Below are 19,945 nucleotides of genomic sequence, written 5' to 3' on the forward strand. Positions count from 1 at the left end.
AGGTTATTTTCCTCTCGAATATATTTTTTTAATTTTTTAATTCAATAGCTACCTATGATGACTCTCTCCATCTCATTTCTTGCACATGTAACACTCACCTTCTCATCGATAGAATTAAAACTTCACTTTAGGATATCCATTATTAGAAGCAATAGATGGAAATCACACATAAGATGAATAATTGATCATGTTCACTTTACCCACAACAATTTTTTTTGGCCTACTACTTGTGTCATCTCTCATTTATCAATTCAATGCCAATCAAAGATCACCTTATAGATGTTGTAACCTTTCCAACATCTATCCATTCTATTTTTCCCAATTGTTTATTCTTTAGAAATTTCTTTGAGTCTTCTAAGAACTTGCCCTTTCGATAAATTATAGGGATTGCAAAATGGACTAAAAAAAACGTCAACAACGTTGTTGTAAGGCAGCTACGCTAGCTAAATTCTTACTTTCCACATAGAAAAAACATAAAGTGTCAAGGCTGTGTTAGTCAAAAGTTCTTGATCTACTATTTAGTCCATCTCTTATCTACTAGTTCAATCTCAATCAAAGCTCATCCTACAGATGCTATAACCTTTCTAACATCTAGATCCATTATCTTTTTCCTAATTCTTTATTCCTTAGAAAGTTCTTTGAATCTTCTATTACAATTACACAAATATTGTCAAATGATTATATAAATAAAATATCTTCCTCTTTTAGATAAATTTCTACTATTTTAATATAAAATTATATTTTGACTCTAATGTAAAATTTTGATTGACAGTACAAAAGTATAAACAATATTTGATACAATATCACACTTGAAGATAAGCCAAATAAATCTATGAACAAAAAGAAATTTTGCTCATCCAAAATTTATATAAAAAGAATATTATATTATAGAGCTTGGCCCTTGCTACATCTATGTAGAGCAAAAGAAAAAAAATAAAATGTCAACGCTATCTCAGTCAATTTACATCTAGAGAGATAAGTAAAATACACAGTAGGTAAGAAATTTTCCTTTTTAGCCAATTCGCTGGCGGCTCAGAATAATCAATATATTATTTCCTTTGAATTTGCTGATTCTACGTTACCAAAAGAATGAGGAGAATCCGTCTACGGTAGCTTCGATAACTATATGTCGTAGGGCTTACGTAGTCACCCCAACTTAATATAAAGAGCACCAACTCTGCAAACATATAATATTATAATAATTAACGACTGCGTCAACATGAATTAGTCCCAACACAGAAACTATATTATAATTAATCAATTACGTCAACATGAATTAGTCCTCGCAGAGTAGTTAATTTTCCCGCTATATAATAGACATGTTATGGGATTGTAATACACAATTCGACTACACATTCATATCCCGAGCTTTTCTGTCTGATTCTTCTGTGTCTCTATTTATAATGGGTAACCGCATGATTTACTTCACGTTGGGACTTTTCCTATTGATATGTTGGTACAGTGATAATGTCATGGCAGCGGATTCCGATCCCTTGCAAGATTTCTGCGTCGCAGACAAGGAAAGCATGGGTGAGTACATAACTTTTATTTCATTTGCTTATCAGGCGAGTTGCTCACAAATTAATTAAAATACAATGGTGTGATATGAGTTGTTGCTAACAAATTGATTAAAACAGTTGAGGTGAACGGGTTCGTTTGCAAAGATCCCAAGGATGTTTCGGCAGAGGACTTCTTCTTCGGGGGACTTGGGCAGGCAGGGAACACCGACAATGCAGTGGGCTCCAATGTAACGATGGCCAATGTTATGCAGATACCGGGCCTCAACACCTTCGGAATATCGTTGGTCCGTATCGATTACGCAGTGGGTGGAATAAATCCTCCTCACACGCACCCAAGAGCCACTGAAGTTCTTGTTTTACTGGAAGGCCAGCTTCTTGTGGGTTTCATTGACACCACCAACAAGTTTTTCAGCAAAACGTTGGAGAAGGGAGATGTGTTTGTGTTTCCAAAGGCACTTGTGCATTTCCAGCAGAATGTGGGGCATGAAAATGCGGTGGCCATAGCTGCATTGAGCAGCCAGCTTCCGGGAGCTCAGACAATCGCCAACTCTCTGTTTGCAGCGGATCCTCCTCTCCCAGATTCCGTATTGGCCAAGGCCTTCCGCATCACCCAAGAGCTTGCCGATTACATTCAGAAGAAATTTGCATAAGAATTTGCTTTTTTCTATTAAATAAAACAAACAAGCGGTCTGGTCTGGACAACGTGGGAAGACCGTCCTTCCCAATTCTTTTTCCTCACAGTTGAATAAAACTCTCTTTTTAGAGTTATTGCCGTCCTCTTGTGCTATTCATAGCATCCGTTTTTAACCCAGGCACTTCCCCTCCGTGAACATTGCTTGCAAATCTGCCATTGTTTCCTAACGATTTCCTTAGACGCTCTCTCATCCTCTCAACTTCCAAATTACAAAGCACTCTTATAATAGATGTCGATTTTATTATATTCTATTTGTTTAAATATTTTGATTTTATTTTATATATCCATGATTTTACTGCATCAATAAGTGAGACAACTTCCATAGCAAAGGGCATGCTCGTTTATGTGTTAATGAAAGATATTGTTTGCTCCTCATTCTCATTTTTTGTACTTAGAACTACATGTTTGAATACCTCATTTGATATATTTAGGTTGATAAACCTTCTATTTCTCTTTGCTAATAGAATTTATACTATCATATGACTCAATTATTGGACTCCAATATTCCTTTCTATTATTTTTTTGGTGAGAAACCTCCTATAAGCTCTTGTAGCTGAATCATCTCGGTTCTTCATTAAAAAATTAATGGTATGATTATGAGCCAATTAAATATTTTTTTGCATACTTTGTAATATATTTAATTAATTCATGTACTGACAGAACGAATTACCAATCAATATTTCCTCGCCATCACTGGAGTATATAGCAATTGTGTGGCTAAACTCTACCATTATTTCTCAACGGTGCAAAATTCTATATCCCCCTTTTTTTTTTATCTTCATAAACTCTTGATCCCTGCAAACTAAATGGCCATGGAACATTATACCTATATATCATTTAAGTATATATTTTTTGGTAAATTAACTAATTTATTCAAGCAATACATTATTTATATTAATTGTTCAAACTAATAATATAAAATGCAACAATTACTTGAAGATCATCTTTGCCCCTTTTTTATGTGTATGGTGTTCAAAATCTTCTCATAGTCATTGTTAAATTTAGTCTATACAAGTTGTTTCATACTTTAAGAGATGGATGTAAAGAAAAATTATAGAATTCTCACAATGTAAATTTTGATTTATCAATTTACAATTTTATATTAATAAAACGGGTACATAAGATTGTGCATATTTGTTTAAGTTCTAATATCTTCTCGATGGTTCCATGGATGAATAATTACTTCAAGATTCATTAGTTGATCTACATTAAAATCAAATCAATATCATCCATATTTGGTTCTCCATACATCCATGTGAATCCATACACATGTATTTATGGTGTATGTTGGCACTCATATATATTATAGTTTAATCCAGCTATGGCCACTGCATTTTCATGCCTCACATTTTGTTGGAAAAGAACAAGTGCCTTTGGTAACACAAACACATCTCCAATATAGAAGGCAAGACTATCAAAGGAGAATAGGAAACTAAGAAAATGTTGAGCGTGATTAAGAGAAGACATGATAACAATGAATTATTATCATAGTCAAACATCGATTTGTTAATATGTGAAAGGTTGCGATTAAAGATAGATGAAGGAAATAATTCCAAAGAGAGGAGACTTGTCTCCTTAGACACCCTTTGTCCTCATAGATTAAAGAGGGTCTCTACTGGGGATATTACAGTGGTATCAGAGCATGATCTTTCCAGCCTGTGAAATAAATAACATTCTAAAGATTGACCATGAGACCTAACCGAAGGCCTCAACATCCAAAGAGAAAGATTACCTATCATCAACCTAGAAAAAGGCATCGTAACCTCAAGTCTATATTGAGGAAAAGAAACTACTTGTACATAAATCGTATAGAACTATTAGCAAATCAAGAATTCCTACATCGCTTTCGTGATTTTACACATGGCAACAACATCTTCACAACAAGTCAATAGTAGAAAGAAGCCTTCTTGCAGAGAGAATTCTTGTCGTATACACCGATCTAGAAGCATCACACTCTTCCATCAAATGAGAATATTTCTATGAAGATAATATTCAAAATAGTATCATATATTCAATTTTAAAAAGGAAAAACAAAAGTAGGTTGCACATGAAGGAACGATACCTTATATAGGTCAAAATTATTCAAATTGAATAGTTGACATCAATATAAGGATGCATAGATCATTAATTGAAGTACATGAGAGTTAATACTGCATATGAGTAAAAGTTAGAATGATCAAGATGATTCAAGAAAAGGGTTCATCATAGAACATTTAGAGCCTTAAAGGGCTTACCTTAAAGAGGTTAGCAATGTGGTTACAACAACCAAGTAAGAGGGAAGCGAGAATGGAGGTTAGGCTAAGGGCCGCCAAGTAAATACTTGGTGTAGCAATGACTCAATAAAAAACCCATGCCTTCCCAAAGAGTATATGGGGAAGTAATAATGTGGATAACAAACATGAGCTGCCAAGTGGAGCAAGAGGGTTGTAGAGAACAACCACTCTTATGCTTAGTGTAGAAATGGATAAAAATATGCTTCCCATTTCTTCCCAAGAAGGATATGAGAATGGCATAAAGGCTGACCCGAGCCACCAAGTAGAGAAAGTAAGTCTCTTAGGTTTGGTGTAGAAATGGCTCCAAGCCTCTAGGAAAGTTCCCATTCCTTCTAAACATAGAGAAATGTAGAGGAATTATGGCACAAAGAAGGCAGTTCCTCTTAGGCATAAAGAAATGTAGAGGAATTATGGCACAAAGAAGTCAGTTCCTCTCAAGATTAGGTACACTAGCTCAAGGAAGCTAGACCCCCTGAAGTGGACATAATGGCTCAAGGAAGCCATTCCCTCTCGATTTGGGAAGTGGCTCAAAGAAAGCTAGCCCCCCCCCCAAGTTGGCTAGAGATTGCTCAAGGAAGCCAACCTCCCTCAAGTAGATAGAATGGCTCAAGGAAGCTAGTCCTTCTCAAGTTGGGCAATGGCTCAAAGAAGCAAGTCCCTACCAAGTTGGAAAAAGATGGCTCAAGGGAGCCAGTCTCTCTCAAGTTGGACAAAAATTGGTTAAGGAAGCCAATCCATCTTAAGTTTCGGTAAAGGACTCAAGGAAGCCAATCCCTCCAAGTTGCAATAGATTCACTAGAAACTAAGTAGTAAATTTTGTAACATTTGTCATTACTTTAATTTATATGATTATATGTTTGGTACTACTAATCTATGTGCAGGTTCATCCAAGAAGGAGGACAAGGAGAAATTGCTCGAGGACAAGCAAAATCAAAAGGGGCAGATTGTGATATCCCCGTATTGACCAATTTTGTGAAGTCTCTAAGAGACAAAATCACAGTTTTATTGTTTAAAATTTATCACTGAGGAAGTCCTCAATTAGAGAATATGAATCGATGATGGATAAAGTAAGTAGAAATAAATATACTTTTCATACGTTGAAATGAATAAGTGAAGACTACTGCATAGAACTAGAATATGAGATACCGTCCTGTTGATGGTGTTTTGATGCATTATCGAACACAGAATAAAATACCAATGGCACTCTATGCTCTCTTGATAAAAAAGACTCTCAGATGTTGAATATCTGTGAAGGATCACATGAGATGACTCCAAGGTTCTTTTATGTCAAGTCTTGACTTGTCGGATAGCTTCAATGGTATTGATGTAATTTGTTGTACCTACAAGGGGACTTATATGTTGAATACCTGAATGCTCAAATGATGCTGGAACGTAGGATTTCACTTGACTTGATTAAAAAAAAGAAGAAAAAGGATAGGGTTTAGAAAGTTATTCTAACTCTAAGAATGTAGGAGCAATGGGTGATCTTTGATGAAACTCTAACTAAGTCTTGCTTTGACATGCTATGAACATCTCCACAAGGCTAGTGTGATCTTCTTAGGATAGCTTTGTGATTTTTAAATCATCACTACAAGCATAGAAACCATCAAGTTGATGCATATCAATGAAGAAGCGATAATTGAAGTTAAGCTTTAGTTGAATGATTCCAGCTGACTACGTAGTATGGATATACGAATTTCACCATTGATCACACAAAGTCTTTCATTCATTTAATTATCAATATCTAAAATGAAGATCCAACAAGAAACCACACAATTGTAGAAGAAACAACACATTCCACCATAACTTCAATGGAAAGGAAGTTTATTTACAACTTTGGCAACAATTTCCGCTTTCTCTTTCTATTCTACTCTAGTTGCTAACTTCTCTTGAACTACTAGCTATTGACTATTCCCCTTACAAATGAAGAAGTGAGGCCTTTTATAGTTATCTCATTACAATTTAGTGGCTTAGATTGATTTGAGATCAATGGCCAAGATTACAAGATAGAAACCCTAATTAGGGTTTGTAGAACCCATTACAAAACATTTAATTCTTGACCTATGATATGTTTACATTTTAAGAGACACATGTCCTAAGAAAATTCAATGAATAGATGATGGCTGTAGGTACATCAAACTTTGTGCCTTTGTAGTAGTTATCTCCTTTTGATGAATGAGGTTAGACGCATTGAATCTAGATGCCTTATCCTGAAATGATATGATTGGATGTAATGATGACTAGGCACCACCTCAGCTTTATTGATTGTAACTCATCACAAGTGTGCAATTGAATGTGACATATCTCTTGGTACTCAACATTTGCGAGTGCTTGATGTGATGATGACTCCACTCATGTTGATCTTCTAACTTTGATTAACTCTTCTGAAATGATCGCATGTCTTGATTGCTTGCATTCGCGAACTTTCATCTAACTACATTGACAAAGATTCTTGGATTTCCAAAAGAAATTCAAGATTGTAAAAATTCTTCATTAGTGTGTGACGCTGACCCTTATCTTCCTTCTTGATGAGAGCTTGCCATTGCTTTGCACGAATTGAGTTCTTGCCTTGCATGAGCTTGCGACTTGACGATTCCAACAATTGCTTTGTAGAGGCTTGAAGCGTGATGTCCTCCTTCATGTGGATTTGTTGCGATCCTGTCTTCACACACCTACGAAATTTGTTCAAGTTAGTGTCATGATATGAGATTTACTTGCAAATAAATAATCATTTACTTAAGATAAATCAAGAACCCTCGAAAGAAAATCAAACCAGTCATAACATGAGGCCTGATTTCTCACAAAATGGATCAAAGATGTAATTCGCTGAATAAGACAAGTTTGACATGGTTGAGGAGTTCCAATTCGTCACTTCCCAATGAGGTTGTCGTATGTGCAATCTCAATGGCGACTTGCTGCTGTAACTTCAACATAATCGTTTTCTTCCTAGGATAAAACCTAGTTAATCACTTGTAAAATATTATCCCTTTTACTGACATCACTCCCTGCAAATGAGCCAAGCAGGTTTTCAAAGTGTCGAACTACAACCCTCTCTATTTTATCTCCCGCCGAACACCACATATTATTTTCATCCTTGATCACCTCGTTCATGTTGAGCAACCTCTTTGCCTTAACCGACAAGTGAAAAAACTTTGTATTTAAGTCTTTTTCCAAAATTCACATCTCCCTAGACTTGTCACACCAGAAAATATCCTCCCTAATTAATACCTCCGACAGACATTCCATTAGCTCCTTTCCTTTTTCAAAATCAACATTAGTCATTCCTAACCAAATCACCTTCTCATTAAGAGACACAATCTCCTTCTCTAGCCTCAAAAAAAATATTCCTAAAGGATTGTACGTTCCACTGCTTAATTTTATCCTTAAGGAAATGTAATTGTTTCACAAAACAGAAACTGGGCGTATCTTCAAATATATTACTCTCTTCCCAAAATTTTTTTAGATAAGACAAGAATTGCCCGTCCTACCACCACATGCTTTGAAAATAAAAATTCCCAGAGAATCGAGTCTTTCCAATTTCTAGTTCCAACTGGATAGGGAAGTGATCGGAAATAAAAATCAGCAAAATGCTCAACGCCAAGGAGAAATGGCCTTCCATCCTTCTTGGTCCCACCAAGAACCAATTTAATCTTTTCAAAATATTGGTAAAATTTAGTCTCCTATTCATCCATGTAAATTGGCCATTTTTTGGAATTACATCAACCACCTCATTGTCTGCTTAAAAAACTTTTAAAATATTCCATAATTTTGTTAGAACTTCTTAAATTGTGTTGAAGTCTCCTGCCACCACCAACCAATCCTTGCCAATGATACTGATGCGTTCTGATAGTTCCTTCCAAACTCTCATCTTGTCCTTTGTTTTAAAAGACCCATAAACATTAATCAAAGGGAACTCTGAATCATAAGAAAGGAGTTCACTCTAAATATCATCCAATATTTTGACATTTCTCCAGGGAAAATATTGACCACATGGGGGTTCCATAAGAACCCCAGGCCTCCTGCAGAACCCCTAGCTTCTTGGAAAATACCTTCCCATCTAGAACAATAATGTAGAAAACTAAGCGCCTTATCCAAACTCAGCTTGGTTTCTTGGAATATAATTATTTTATTAGAGACTTTCTCTAATGAATGCCTAACCAAGAGTTTCTTGTCAGGAGCCGAGAGGCCCCTGGCATTCCAGGTAAGGATCCTCATGTTCCTCCTAGGGAGGACTTACCTCCCCTGAATCTTCTAAAAAATTTTACGACATTGATGATGCCTTTCTCCTTTGCCCTATCTTCATACTTTTTCTTGTTGCTCCTCGTCCCTCTACTTCCTTTGGATCTCCCCAACAGAACATTTTCCGATTGGCTAATGCTTCTCAGGTCAATAATATCCAATTCATCTTCATTATCAAACTCCTCTTTTGACCTCATGTCGTAATTGACCTTCGTGTCTGACAAGCCCATCCAAGCATCCTGAGCATTGTTAGAAGCCTTGCTTCGGTGTATGTCCATGATTATGGGAGAGAAACCAACCTTTTTTGAATTGTCTCTTCCACCCTCCCCATCCTTGTATCCAACTGGTTCTTTGATGACCAAAGCCCCTAAAGGGCCTATTGTCTCCTTCCTCGAAGACGTAAATACCTTCTCAATCGACTCCTGTCTCCTGGGCTGCGGAACCATCTCGTAGCGGGCCTAACAAAGATTCTACATTCCTTTGTCATATGATTCCTACCATCACATCGACCACAAAATTGTTTAATGTCTTCAACTTCAATCTAATGCATCCATATACTTCAAACCGATTTCAAACAAATCTTGGAGGAACCTTTTTAACTGCAATGATTCTGATTCTAGCGTACAAATAGGAGTCATTTTTTGCTATCCCCTCATCAGTTTATAGTAAGGTTCCCAAGGTTCTACTAATTCTCTCCAAACTACTCTCCCCGATATTCTATTGTAAGTTTATAAATGCGAATCCAAATAGGATTGTCGTACGGATCCAACAGAACTGGGTCAAAATGGGGAAACCATAGTTACATTTATAAGGGATGGTTATCAACAAACTAGTTGCCATGGAGAGGAATCTTCTCTTTCTCCTCTACCTCTACAAAAATAAAAAATGAAGAATCTGCTTAGATTGAATTTAACAACCACCTTGGCCTTCCAATTCTTCTCAATCCAAGATTTAATTAATCTTCTCTCATATTTCAGCTTGACAATCTTGCAAATAATCGCCACTTCCTCCCAAAGGTTGGTATCTTCTTCTATTTCATCTGATAGGTCAATCCTCACCTGTTCCACTTCCACCTCTTTTTGGGCTTCTGATTTTAACAGATGGAGGTTAAAGTAAGGGCTGCCAAGTAAATACTTGGTGTAGGAATGACTCAATAAAACTCCATGGCTTCCCAAAGAGTATATAGGGAAGTAAGAATGTGGATAGAAAACATGAGCTGCTCAGTAGAGTAAGAGGGTTGTAGAGAACAACTACTCTTAGGCTTAGTGTAGAAATGGCCAAAAATATGCTTCCCATTTCTTCTCAAGAAGGAGATGAGAATGGCATAAATGCTGACCAAAGTTTCGAAGCAGAGAAAGTAAGTCTCTTAGGTTTGGTGTAGAAATGGCTCTAAGCCTCCAGGAACCCATTCCTTCTAAACATAAAGAAATGTAGAGGAATTATGGCACAAAGAAGGCAGTTCATCTTAGGCATATAGAAATGTATAGGAATTATGGCACAAAGAAGTCAGTTCCTCTCAAGATTAGGTACACTAGCTCAAGGAAGCTAACCCCCCTCAAGTGGACATAATGGCTCAAGGAAGCCATTCCCTCTCAATTTGGGAAATGGCTCAAAGAAAGCTAGCCCCCCCCAATTTGGATAGAGATTTCTCAAGGAAGCCAGTCTCCCTCAAGTGGATAGAATGGCTCAAGGAAGCTAGTCCCTCTCAAGTTGGGCCATGGCTCAAAGAAGCTAGTCCCTACCAAGTTGGACAAGGATGGCTGAAGGAAGCCAGTCTCTCTGAAGTTGGACATAAATGGTTCAAGGAAGCCAGTCCATCTCAAGTTTGGGTAAAGGACTCAAGGAAGCCAATCCCTCCAAGTTTCAATAGATTCAATAGAAACTAAGTAGTAACTTTTCTAACATTTGTCATTACTTTAATTTATATGATTATATGTTTGGTACTAATAATCTATGCACAAGTTCATCCAAGAAGGAGGACGAGGAGAAATTTCAAGAGGACAAGCAAAATCAAGAGGGGGAGATTGTGATATCCTTGTATTGACCGATTTTGTGAAGTCTCTAAGAGACAAAATCACAATCTTGTTGTCTAAAATTTATCACCGAGGAAGTCCTCAATTAGAGAATATGAATCAATGATGGATAAAGTAAGTAGAAATAAATATACTTTTCATAAGTTGAAATGAATAAGTGAAGATTTCGACATACAATTGGAATATGAGATACTGTCTTGTTGATGGTGTTTCGATGCACTATTGAACACAAAATAAAATACCAATGGCACTCTATCCTCTCTTGATAAAAAGACTCTCAAATGTTGAATATCTGTGAAGGATCAAATGAGATGACTCCAAGGTTCTTTTATGTCAAGTCTTGACTTGTAGGATAGCTTCAGTGGTATTGATGTAATTTTTTGTACCTACGAGGGGACTTATGTTGAATACCTGAATGCTCAAATGATGCTGGAACGTGGGATTTTACTTGACTTGGTTAGAAAAAAAGGGAAAAAGGATAGGGTTTAGAAGGTTATTCTAATTCTAAGAATGTAGAAGCAATGGATGATCTTTGATGAAACTCTAACTAAGTCTTGCTTTGACATGCTATAAATATGTCCACAAGGCTAGTGTGATCTTCTAAGGATGGCTTTGTGATTTTCAAATAATCACTACAAGCATAGACACCATCAAGTTGATGCATATCAATGAAGAAGCGATAATTGAAGTTAAGCTTTAGTTGAATGATTCCAGTTGACTATACAAGACACTTTACCATCAGGAAAGTGTTAGTAGTATGGATATAGGAATTTCACCTTTGATCAATGAAGTCACCATACAAGAGGATGAATTCCCTATCCTTAAATGAGATCTCTATGCGCGTTGAATTTGGATTGAGTAAAAAAGAATTTGTTGATGAAAATCAGAATCACTGCCTATGAACTTATCAAAGTGACTGTTCAAATGCAATTCATCAAACTCAGGCTTGAGGGTTTGCCGATATTACTTTGCCAATACCGCTGATGTCTAAGTTGCTGTGTTCAAGGGTAAATTCACCAATGTCAAAATTAGAGTCGCAATGCCATGATTCTATTAATGGAAGCAAATCACAAATCAGAGATTTGGAATCGCTTCTCAAGATGCAATCACTATGGATGAGTACATTTATCGCAGTCAATTTAATCACAATGTTCGCTGGTATTGAAGGTAGCTTGTAGTCGTAGTATGACAAACACTCGTTGATGATTCAACTTGCAGATTTGGGTGATATGTGGCTCGAAACTTTGCATTATAGTATACCCATATTAGTATAATGCAAATTAGTTCATTGGCCACCCATATTACAATAACTTAATATCCATTATTAGTCCCTGCCTTATAAGGCAGAGACTAATGTTTTCATTGCAAGCATTTGATATTAAATTGCTGCTTGAAAATTTCGTCAACCCATTTAAGCTATAGTTCTATGTTATTATTTTATTAAAGCTATTTTTTTTATTAATTTTTTCTATTTTCTGATTGGCAGCTGATAGTTTCCTGGGGTTTAAATTATTTTTTATGGAAAATAGAATCGTCCACCAATGAAAAAGAAAAATTAAGAGAGTTTTTTAAAATATTATTTTTCTGCAGGTACGAGGGCATTTACAAGTTCCTTGAAGTAACAGCTAGCATTCGTAAAACACATTAAATGCAGTTGTTTTGCTCTCTGGCTTTGATTAATGGCGGTTATGCTGTAGGAGACTAAAATATTGTTCAATCGAAGGCAATAAGGCTTGAACTCTGTGTGCTAAATTTTAATAGCTTAGTGGTTTCAAGTTCAAGTTTCTAGAGTTTGATGGGCATAGAGTGGATCTGTTCTCATTCAATTTATTAATTCCAGGTTAGCTTAGTTCCCATTACTTTTTGTCTATAATTCTTGGTTCTGGTGAGGCTTAAAATGGTATCTGAGAGAATATGTAACCACTTGCCTCCTTTTCATGGCTAAGTGAGTTGATTTTTTAGATGCTTTCTGTTTGTATAATATCTTAGAATTTTTATGCGAATAGTTAAAGGGACTATTTCAATCATACCTTCTAGATGCTTTGCATATTAGTCAAACTTGTTCAAAATATCTATAAAAGATTATGTGCTACAAGCTTCCTCAAACAGGTGTGAATGTATCACAAAATCACTAGACCACAACCTTCAGATAACTTTGGCAAAGATATGAACTCTAAACATAAAAATTGTATATATGCTAAATGCATTTTGTGTGTCATTATTTAGAGTCTCCTAACTTCATTGCGAGCCTGATGCATTTTGTGTATTATAAGCATGGAAGATTCAAATACATGGAAGCAAATATGTTTTTGGCTTTGAATTTTTTGTGATTTTTGTTTGATTCATAGTAATCATTTTTCAAGTTTTCAAGAGGTTAAAAACAATTAAAATACTGTTGAGAAAATCATTTATTTATATTTAGCTTGTTTTCTTACGCCTAATTTGTACAAAGTAAGTTTTTATTGGCACAATTTTTTGTCAGGTGTAATTTCGCCCTCAAAATGCTCGTTTAACTTGGGCTTAGTCTGAGTTAAATGGTGTTTTGTTGGCAGGTATAGATTCTGCCCTAAATTTATTTGGAGACAAAAAAAAGCCTAAGTTTTATCGCAAGATTTTTAGTTTTCACAAGTCAACACATGTTTTTTTTTAATAACTATTTGGTAAGGCAGAACGAAATATTGTGGAGTTTTTTTCTCATTTTTTCATAATGGGAGAAATAATAGTTTAATTGCTCCATATGCATAATTAACATAAGAGGTTACTCTGTAAAATTCTCTTTTTAGTCACAAATTCAGGAGTTGCAAAGGATTCATTAGCCTCGGGAACCATGTTCCAATGAAATACAGTGTAAATTTGGTGATGTTATGGCTCAACAGTCATCTTGTCTTCAACATCTTCTCACACTTGTTATAATATCCTTTTAATTCATAGTTCTATCTTTTTAATTATTTAAAAGAAAGGCTGAAAACTATATGTTATGTTAGTTGCTTCATCTTTGCCTAAAGATTGGTATGCAATTTAGCATTTTACAAAATTTTGTATTGTGTTTTTGTTAGGGAATCAGTGATTAAGAAGGTCGACTTTCAAATGATTAAGAAGATTGACTTTCAAATGTATTGTTGGTTGCTTACATTGGCCAGTGATATGTAGATTTTTTTTTGTTGGTGAAATATTTGCTATGTGAGATTATCAAACTAAAACTTTAACTTCAAGAATAGTTGGTACCACATAGAAAGTATAGGTATAGGTTTCTTAATGACTACAACTGACATTTATAAAACACTGAGGGGTGAATTCACAAAGCTGGTTCCCACTTTTGCCAACGAAGGAATTTGGCAAAAGTGGGAACTTCGATTTTCTTGGTGTTCAAGCGAAATGGTAATGTTCGCTCGGACTACCCCTGGGAGTCTGAGCGAACCCAACTGCGGGTCTGGGTTCGCTCGAACCATGGGTAAGTTTTTGGTTTGAGCGAACCCACTTAAATATTAATATTTTAATTGGTTCGAGCGAATCCCCCATTCACTCGAACCATTTTCGGTTAGTGTTTTTTAAAAATTTATAAATAGCGAAAATGACAGTTAAAAGATCATTATCAAATTTGACTTTTTCTGTCTGGTGGGGGTTGGATCAAACTAGTCGTCAGCATCACATCACCGAGATTTGTCTGCAGCAGTTAGCATCTTTCCTATTTCAGTTTTCGACCAGGTGCACAAAATAACCCTTTGTTTGGTTTAATAATGTCTTTTTTTATTAAATTTGTAAATAATTTGTTTGTTAATTTATTTTTTTAATTAAATAATTGTATATAGTTATTGTTTTTCAACATTTTAGAAAAATGTTTGATAATTTATTGTTTTTCATTATTTTAGAAAAATGTTTGATAATTTAATGTTTTGACTGAAATGTGTCAATTTGTTTTTAAAATTACATAATTGTATAGATGTATATTTTTTTCAACATTTTAAAAAATTGTTATGAAAAACATAGAAAACTTAGAACCTGTAGTAAATCAGAACTTAGAAAAACATTAGCAAAAAAAAAGAAAAACCTTAGAAAAATTAATAAATTTTAATTTAAATAAACATTCAAAAATTTAGATAACAAATTTAAACAAATTAGACAAAATAAATTTCCTCTACAATGTGACCCATTTTCACATCCTATTACACACACAACATGACCCCTTAAGACCACATATGCCTTGATGACACTATACGTTCCCTTAGGAGGTCATAGAGGATCACATATAACATACTAGTGTACATGTATGACATTCCCTTTAGGATCACATCTAGTGTCCTAAGGGGTCATACGTGGTCCTAAGGGGTCACACATGTGTTATAACACATGCGTGACCCCTTAGAACCGCATATGACCCCTTATAAAATTGTAGTGTGAACGACATACCCCTTAGTCCATCAAATAGTGTCTTAACACATGCGTGACCCATTACAACTGCATATATGACCCTTTATAAAATCCTAGTGTGAACGACATACCCCTTAGTCCATCACATAGCGTCTTAAGGGGTTGTATGTGGAACTAAGGGGTCACGCATGCATTAACACATGCATGAACCCTTAGTAGGTCACATAGGACCCCTTATAACATCCTACTATACATATGACATTCCCCTTAGGATCACATAGTGTTATAAGGGGTCATATGTGGTCCTGAGGGGTCATGCATGTGTTATAACATATGCATGACCCCTTAGAACCGCATATGACCCCTTATAAAATCCTACTATGAACGACATACCCCTTAGTCCATCACTTGGTGTCTTAGGGGGTCGTATGTTGTCCTAAGGGGTCACGCATGCATTAACAAATGCCTGACCCCTTAGTAGGTCACATATGACCCCTTCTAACATCCTACTATACATATGACATTCCCCTTAGGATCATATAGTGTCCTAAGGGGTCATATGTGGTTAGAACCAAATATGACCCCTTATAAAATCCTAGTGTGAATGACATACCCCGTAGTTCATCACATAGTGTCTTAAGGGGTCGTATGTCTAGTCCTAAGGGGTCATGCATGCATTGACACATGTGTGACCCCTTAGTAGGTCACATATGACCCCTTATAACATCTTGCTGTACATATGACATTTCCTATGTGTCCTAAGGGGTCATATGTGGTCCTAAGGGCTCACGAATGCATTAACACATGCGCGACCCCTTAGTAGGTCACATATGACCCCTTATAACATCCTAATGTACATATGACATTCCCCTTAGGATCAAATAGTGTCATAAGGGGTCATGCATGTGTTATAACATATGCATGACCCCTTAGAACTGCATATGACCCCTTATATGCATGACCCCTTAGAACCGCATATGACCCCTTATAAAATCCTACTGTGAACGACATACCCCTTAGTCCATCACATAGTGTCTTAAGGGGTTGTATGTCCAATCCTAAGGGGTCACACATGCATTGACACATGTGTGACCCCTTAGTAGGTCACATATGACCCCGTATAACATCCTATTGTACATATGACATTTCCTATGTGTCCTAAGGGGTCATATGTGGTCCTAAGGGCGCACACATGCATTAACACATGTGTGACCCCTTAGTAGGTGACATATGACCCCTTATAACATCCTAATGTACATATGACATTCCCCTTAGGATCACATATTGTCATAAGGGGTCATGCATGTGTTATAACATATGCATGACCCCTTAGAACCATAGATGACCCCTTATAAAATCCTACTATGAATGACATACCCCTTAGTCCATCACATAGTGTCTTAAGGGGTCGTATGTCCAATCCTAAGGGGTCACACATGCATTGACACATGTGTGACCCCTTAGTAGGTCACATATGACCCCTTATAACATCCTACTGTACATATGACATTTCCTATGTGTCCTAAGGGGTCATATGTGGTCCTAAGGGCTCACACATGCATTAACACATGCGTGACCCCTTAGTAGGTCACATATGACCCCTTATAACATCCTACTATACATATGACATTCCCCTTAGGATCACATAGTGTCATAAGGGGTCATGCATGTGTAATAACATATGCATGACCCCTTAGAACCACATATGACCCCTTATAAAATCCTACTATGAACGACATACCCCTTAGTCCATCACATAGTGTCTTAAGGGGTCGTATGTTGTCCTAAGGGGTCATGCATGAATTAACACATGCGTGACCCCTTAGTAGTTCACATATGAACCCTTATAACATCCTACTGTACGTATGATATTCCCCTTAGGATCATATAGTGTCCTAAGGGGTCATATGTGGTTAGAACCACATATGACCCCTTATAAAATCCTAGTGTGAACGACATACCCCTTAGTTCACCACATAGTGTCTTAAGGGGTCGTATGTGGTCCTAAGGGGTCACGCATGCATTGACACATGTGTGACCCCTTAGTAGATCACATATGACCCCTTATAACATCCTAATATACATATGACATTTCCTATGTGTCTTAAGGGCTCACGCATGCATTAACACATGCGTGACCCCTTAGTAGGTCACATATGACCCCTTATAACATCCTACTGTACATATGACATTCCCCTTAGGATCACATAGTGTCATAAGGGGTCGTATGTGGTCCTGAGGGGTCATGCATGTGTTATAACATATGCATGACCCCTTAGAACTGCATATGACCCCTTATAAAATCCTACTGTGAACGACATACCCCTTAGTCCATCACATAGTGTCTTAAGGGGTCGTATGTTGTCCTAAGGGGTCACGCATGTATTAACACATTCGTGACCCCTTAGTAGGTCACATATGACCCCTTATAACATCCTACTGTACATATGACATTCCCCTTAGGATCATATAGTGTCCTAAGGGGTCATATGTGGTCCTGAGAGGTCATGCATGTGTTATAACATATGCATGACCCCTTAGAACCGCATATGACCCCTTATAAAATCCTAGTGTGAACGACATACCCCTTAGTCCATCACATAGTGTCTTAAGGGGTCGTATGTTGTCCTAAGGGGTCACATATGACCCCTTATAACATCCTACTGTACATATGACATTCCCCTTAGGATAATATAGTGTCCTAACATATGACGTGTTAGATCTCTCTATTCTTGAATTTTTTATGTATGTCAAAGATTTAGATATGTACACGTGTTAGATCTCTCTATCTCTCTAAAATATATGTTATCTCTAGATCTGAAATATATGTTCTCTCTCTCTCTCACTAAAATATTTGAAATTTTTACATGTATTTTTTGAAAATGAAAATGATCTCTCTCTCTCTCATGAAGATTTATATGTATATAATCTCTCTCTCTCTCTCTCTCATGAAAATGACCTCTCTATCTCTCTGCTTACATATTTATTTTAACTTTATGACATGTACCTAGATAGATGGCATCCCAGGATATACCTTCTCAGGCTCCTGATCAAGATCCACCTTCGCAGGCTCCTGATCAGGATCCACCTGCACAGGCTCCACATCAGGATCCACCTGCGTAGGCTCCACATCAGGAGCCACCACAACAGGATCCTCCACAGTAGGATCCCCCCTTGCCCGACATTGCTACTATTTTTCATTACAGTGATCGAGAGTTGCATAGGTTGAGGGCCATACTAGATGACCCTCGTACTGATGGTGTGTACAAGAGTACGTGCATGTCCATTTTTGATTGTTTGCGGACATTGAGGGACCACTTAGTATCTCATACCTCATTCTCACCTGAGGTTATAGAGGATATATATATAGACAGTTGAGGAGTCAGGTGAGGGGTCCTCATTCTTTTATTGATGTGGTGGGGGTGGTCTCGAAGGAGATCATCAAGGAGAGATGCTTCCCACAATATCAGGAGAAGAGTAAGGTGAGGGGATATCAGGTTACCAGATGTATCGACCCACAGGTTGCATCACTAATTTACCCACAATTCTTAGCAGCCCATGGTCGTTATCCTAATAACGACCAGATTCCATTATACTTTGTACAACAGGTATTTGCTGAGGTTCATTGTCAGATGAAACCAAACTACCTTGATATTCCAGGATATTATGGATACGGGAGTGGTAGGATTGCTGATAGAGATGCATATCGTAGGCATGATAGAGCTCCGGCTAGACACAGGGACCTTGTTGGCAAGAGATTTCCTGCAGTAGTCCCAGCCATGGCACCCATAGCGGATCACGTTGTGATTGCTTCTCAGAGAGAAGCAATTGATAGGATTGGACAAATTGCATCAGCAACAGCCACCATATCTTCTGACAGGGTGGGCAGATATATGATGAGTCGACCATGTTCGCGATCATCCATAGATCATGCATCTTCTAGTCATGGGGGGGCTTCAGATTCAGATGATCGGTATATTTCTACTAGCATCCCCTCCCCAGATGAGGTAGAAGCTATAGTCAGAGCTATTAGACATGTACAGATGTCGCAGTGTTTAGCCGAGGACCTACTACATGCTTATAGTTTTATTTCATCTCGACTTGGGATACCATTGGGTGATGTTCGAGAGGAGATTCTCAGAGATGGTCAGGCTAGAGTGGCATCGACACATACCCTGAGGCAATCACAACATTCTCATCACTCTACGCATGCTCCAGGCACTGACCCACCTACAGATCACTCTATTGCTGCAAAGGAGGAGCTACGAGCTGATCAGCTCCATATCACATATGAGGGCCAATTGGATTCATTTGAGGAGGAGATACGAGCTGATCAGGTGAATATCACAGATGAGGGTTTGGACTCATTTGAGGATCAGCTGAGAGATTTGAGCCATACTGGATTTATGGACATGCTACTACAGTCAGAAACTTCATCTATGATGCCCACTCATCTATTTAGCCCCTTGCACTCCTCAGTGATACGTACAACTAGAGAGAGATATGCAGGCACGAGTGATGTTGTTGATATGATCACGGGACAGGATCAGACTATACAGCCTACTCCAGGTGATACACAGGTATGTACATGTACATCTGCATTTAAATTTTTAGAAGATATGTATACATGTTGCAAATTTGTACCTGATAAATCTATATATATAGATCATGTTTAATAAATAATCTAGAGTTCTAAGTTTTAATTTGTAGATCATTTAAATTGATTGTGGACTAATCCTTAAATTGACAGTTAGCTCATGTCACTCCTTCCTTGAGCTCTGAGCATGTGCGTAGGAGAGATTCTTTAGATGATGTTAG

General features: G+C 37.1%; 1 protein-coding gene across 1 annotated transcript; it reads left to right on the forward strand.

Annotated features, from left to right (window-relative positions):
* Positions 1–1,319: 1,319 nt before the first annotated feature.
* On the forward strand, positions 1,320–2,377 carry LOC131862543 (putative germin-like protein 2-3). The gene is made up of 2 exons (XM_059215019.1): positions 1,320–1,530; positions 1,638–2,377. Exons 1-2 carry the CDS (start codon positions 1,320–1,322, stop codon positions 2,168–2,170), a joined length of 744 nt encoding a protein of 247 aa, XP_059071002.1. The 3' UTR covers positions 2,171–2,377.
* Positions 2,378–19,945: the final 17,568 nt, after the last annotated feature.

The sequence above is a fragment of the Cryptomeria japonica genome, unplaced genomic scaffold, assembly GCF_030272615.1.
Source record: "Cryptomeria japonica unplaced genomic scaffold, Sugi_1.0 HiC_scaffold_46, whole genome shotgun sequence".
Taxonomy (NCBI): Eukaryota; Viridiplantae; Streptophyta; class Pinopsida; order Cupressales; family Cupressaceae; genus Cryptomeria; species Cryptomeria japonica.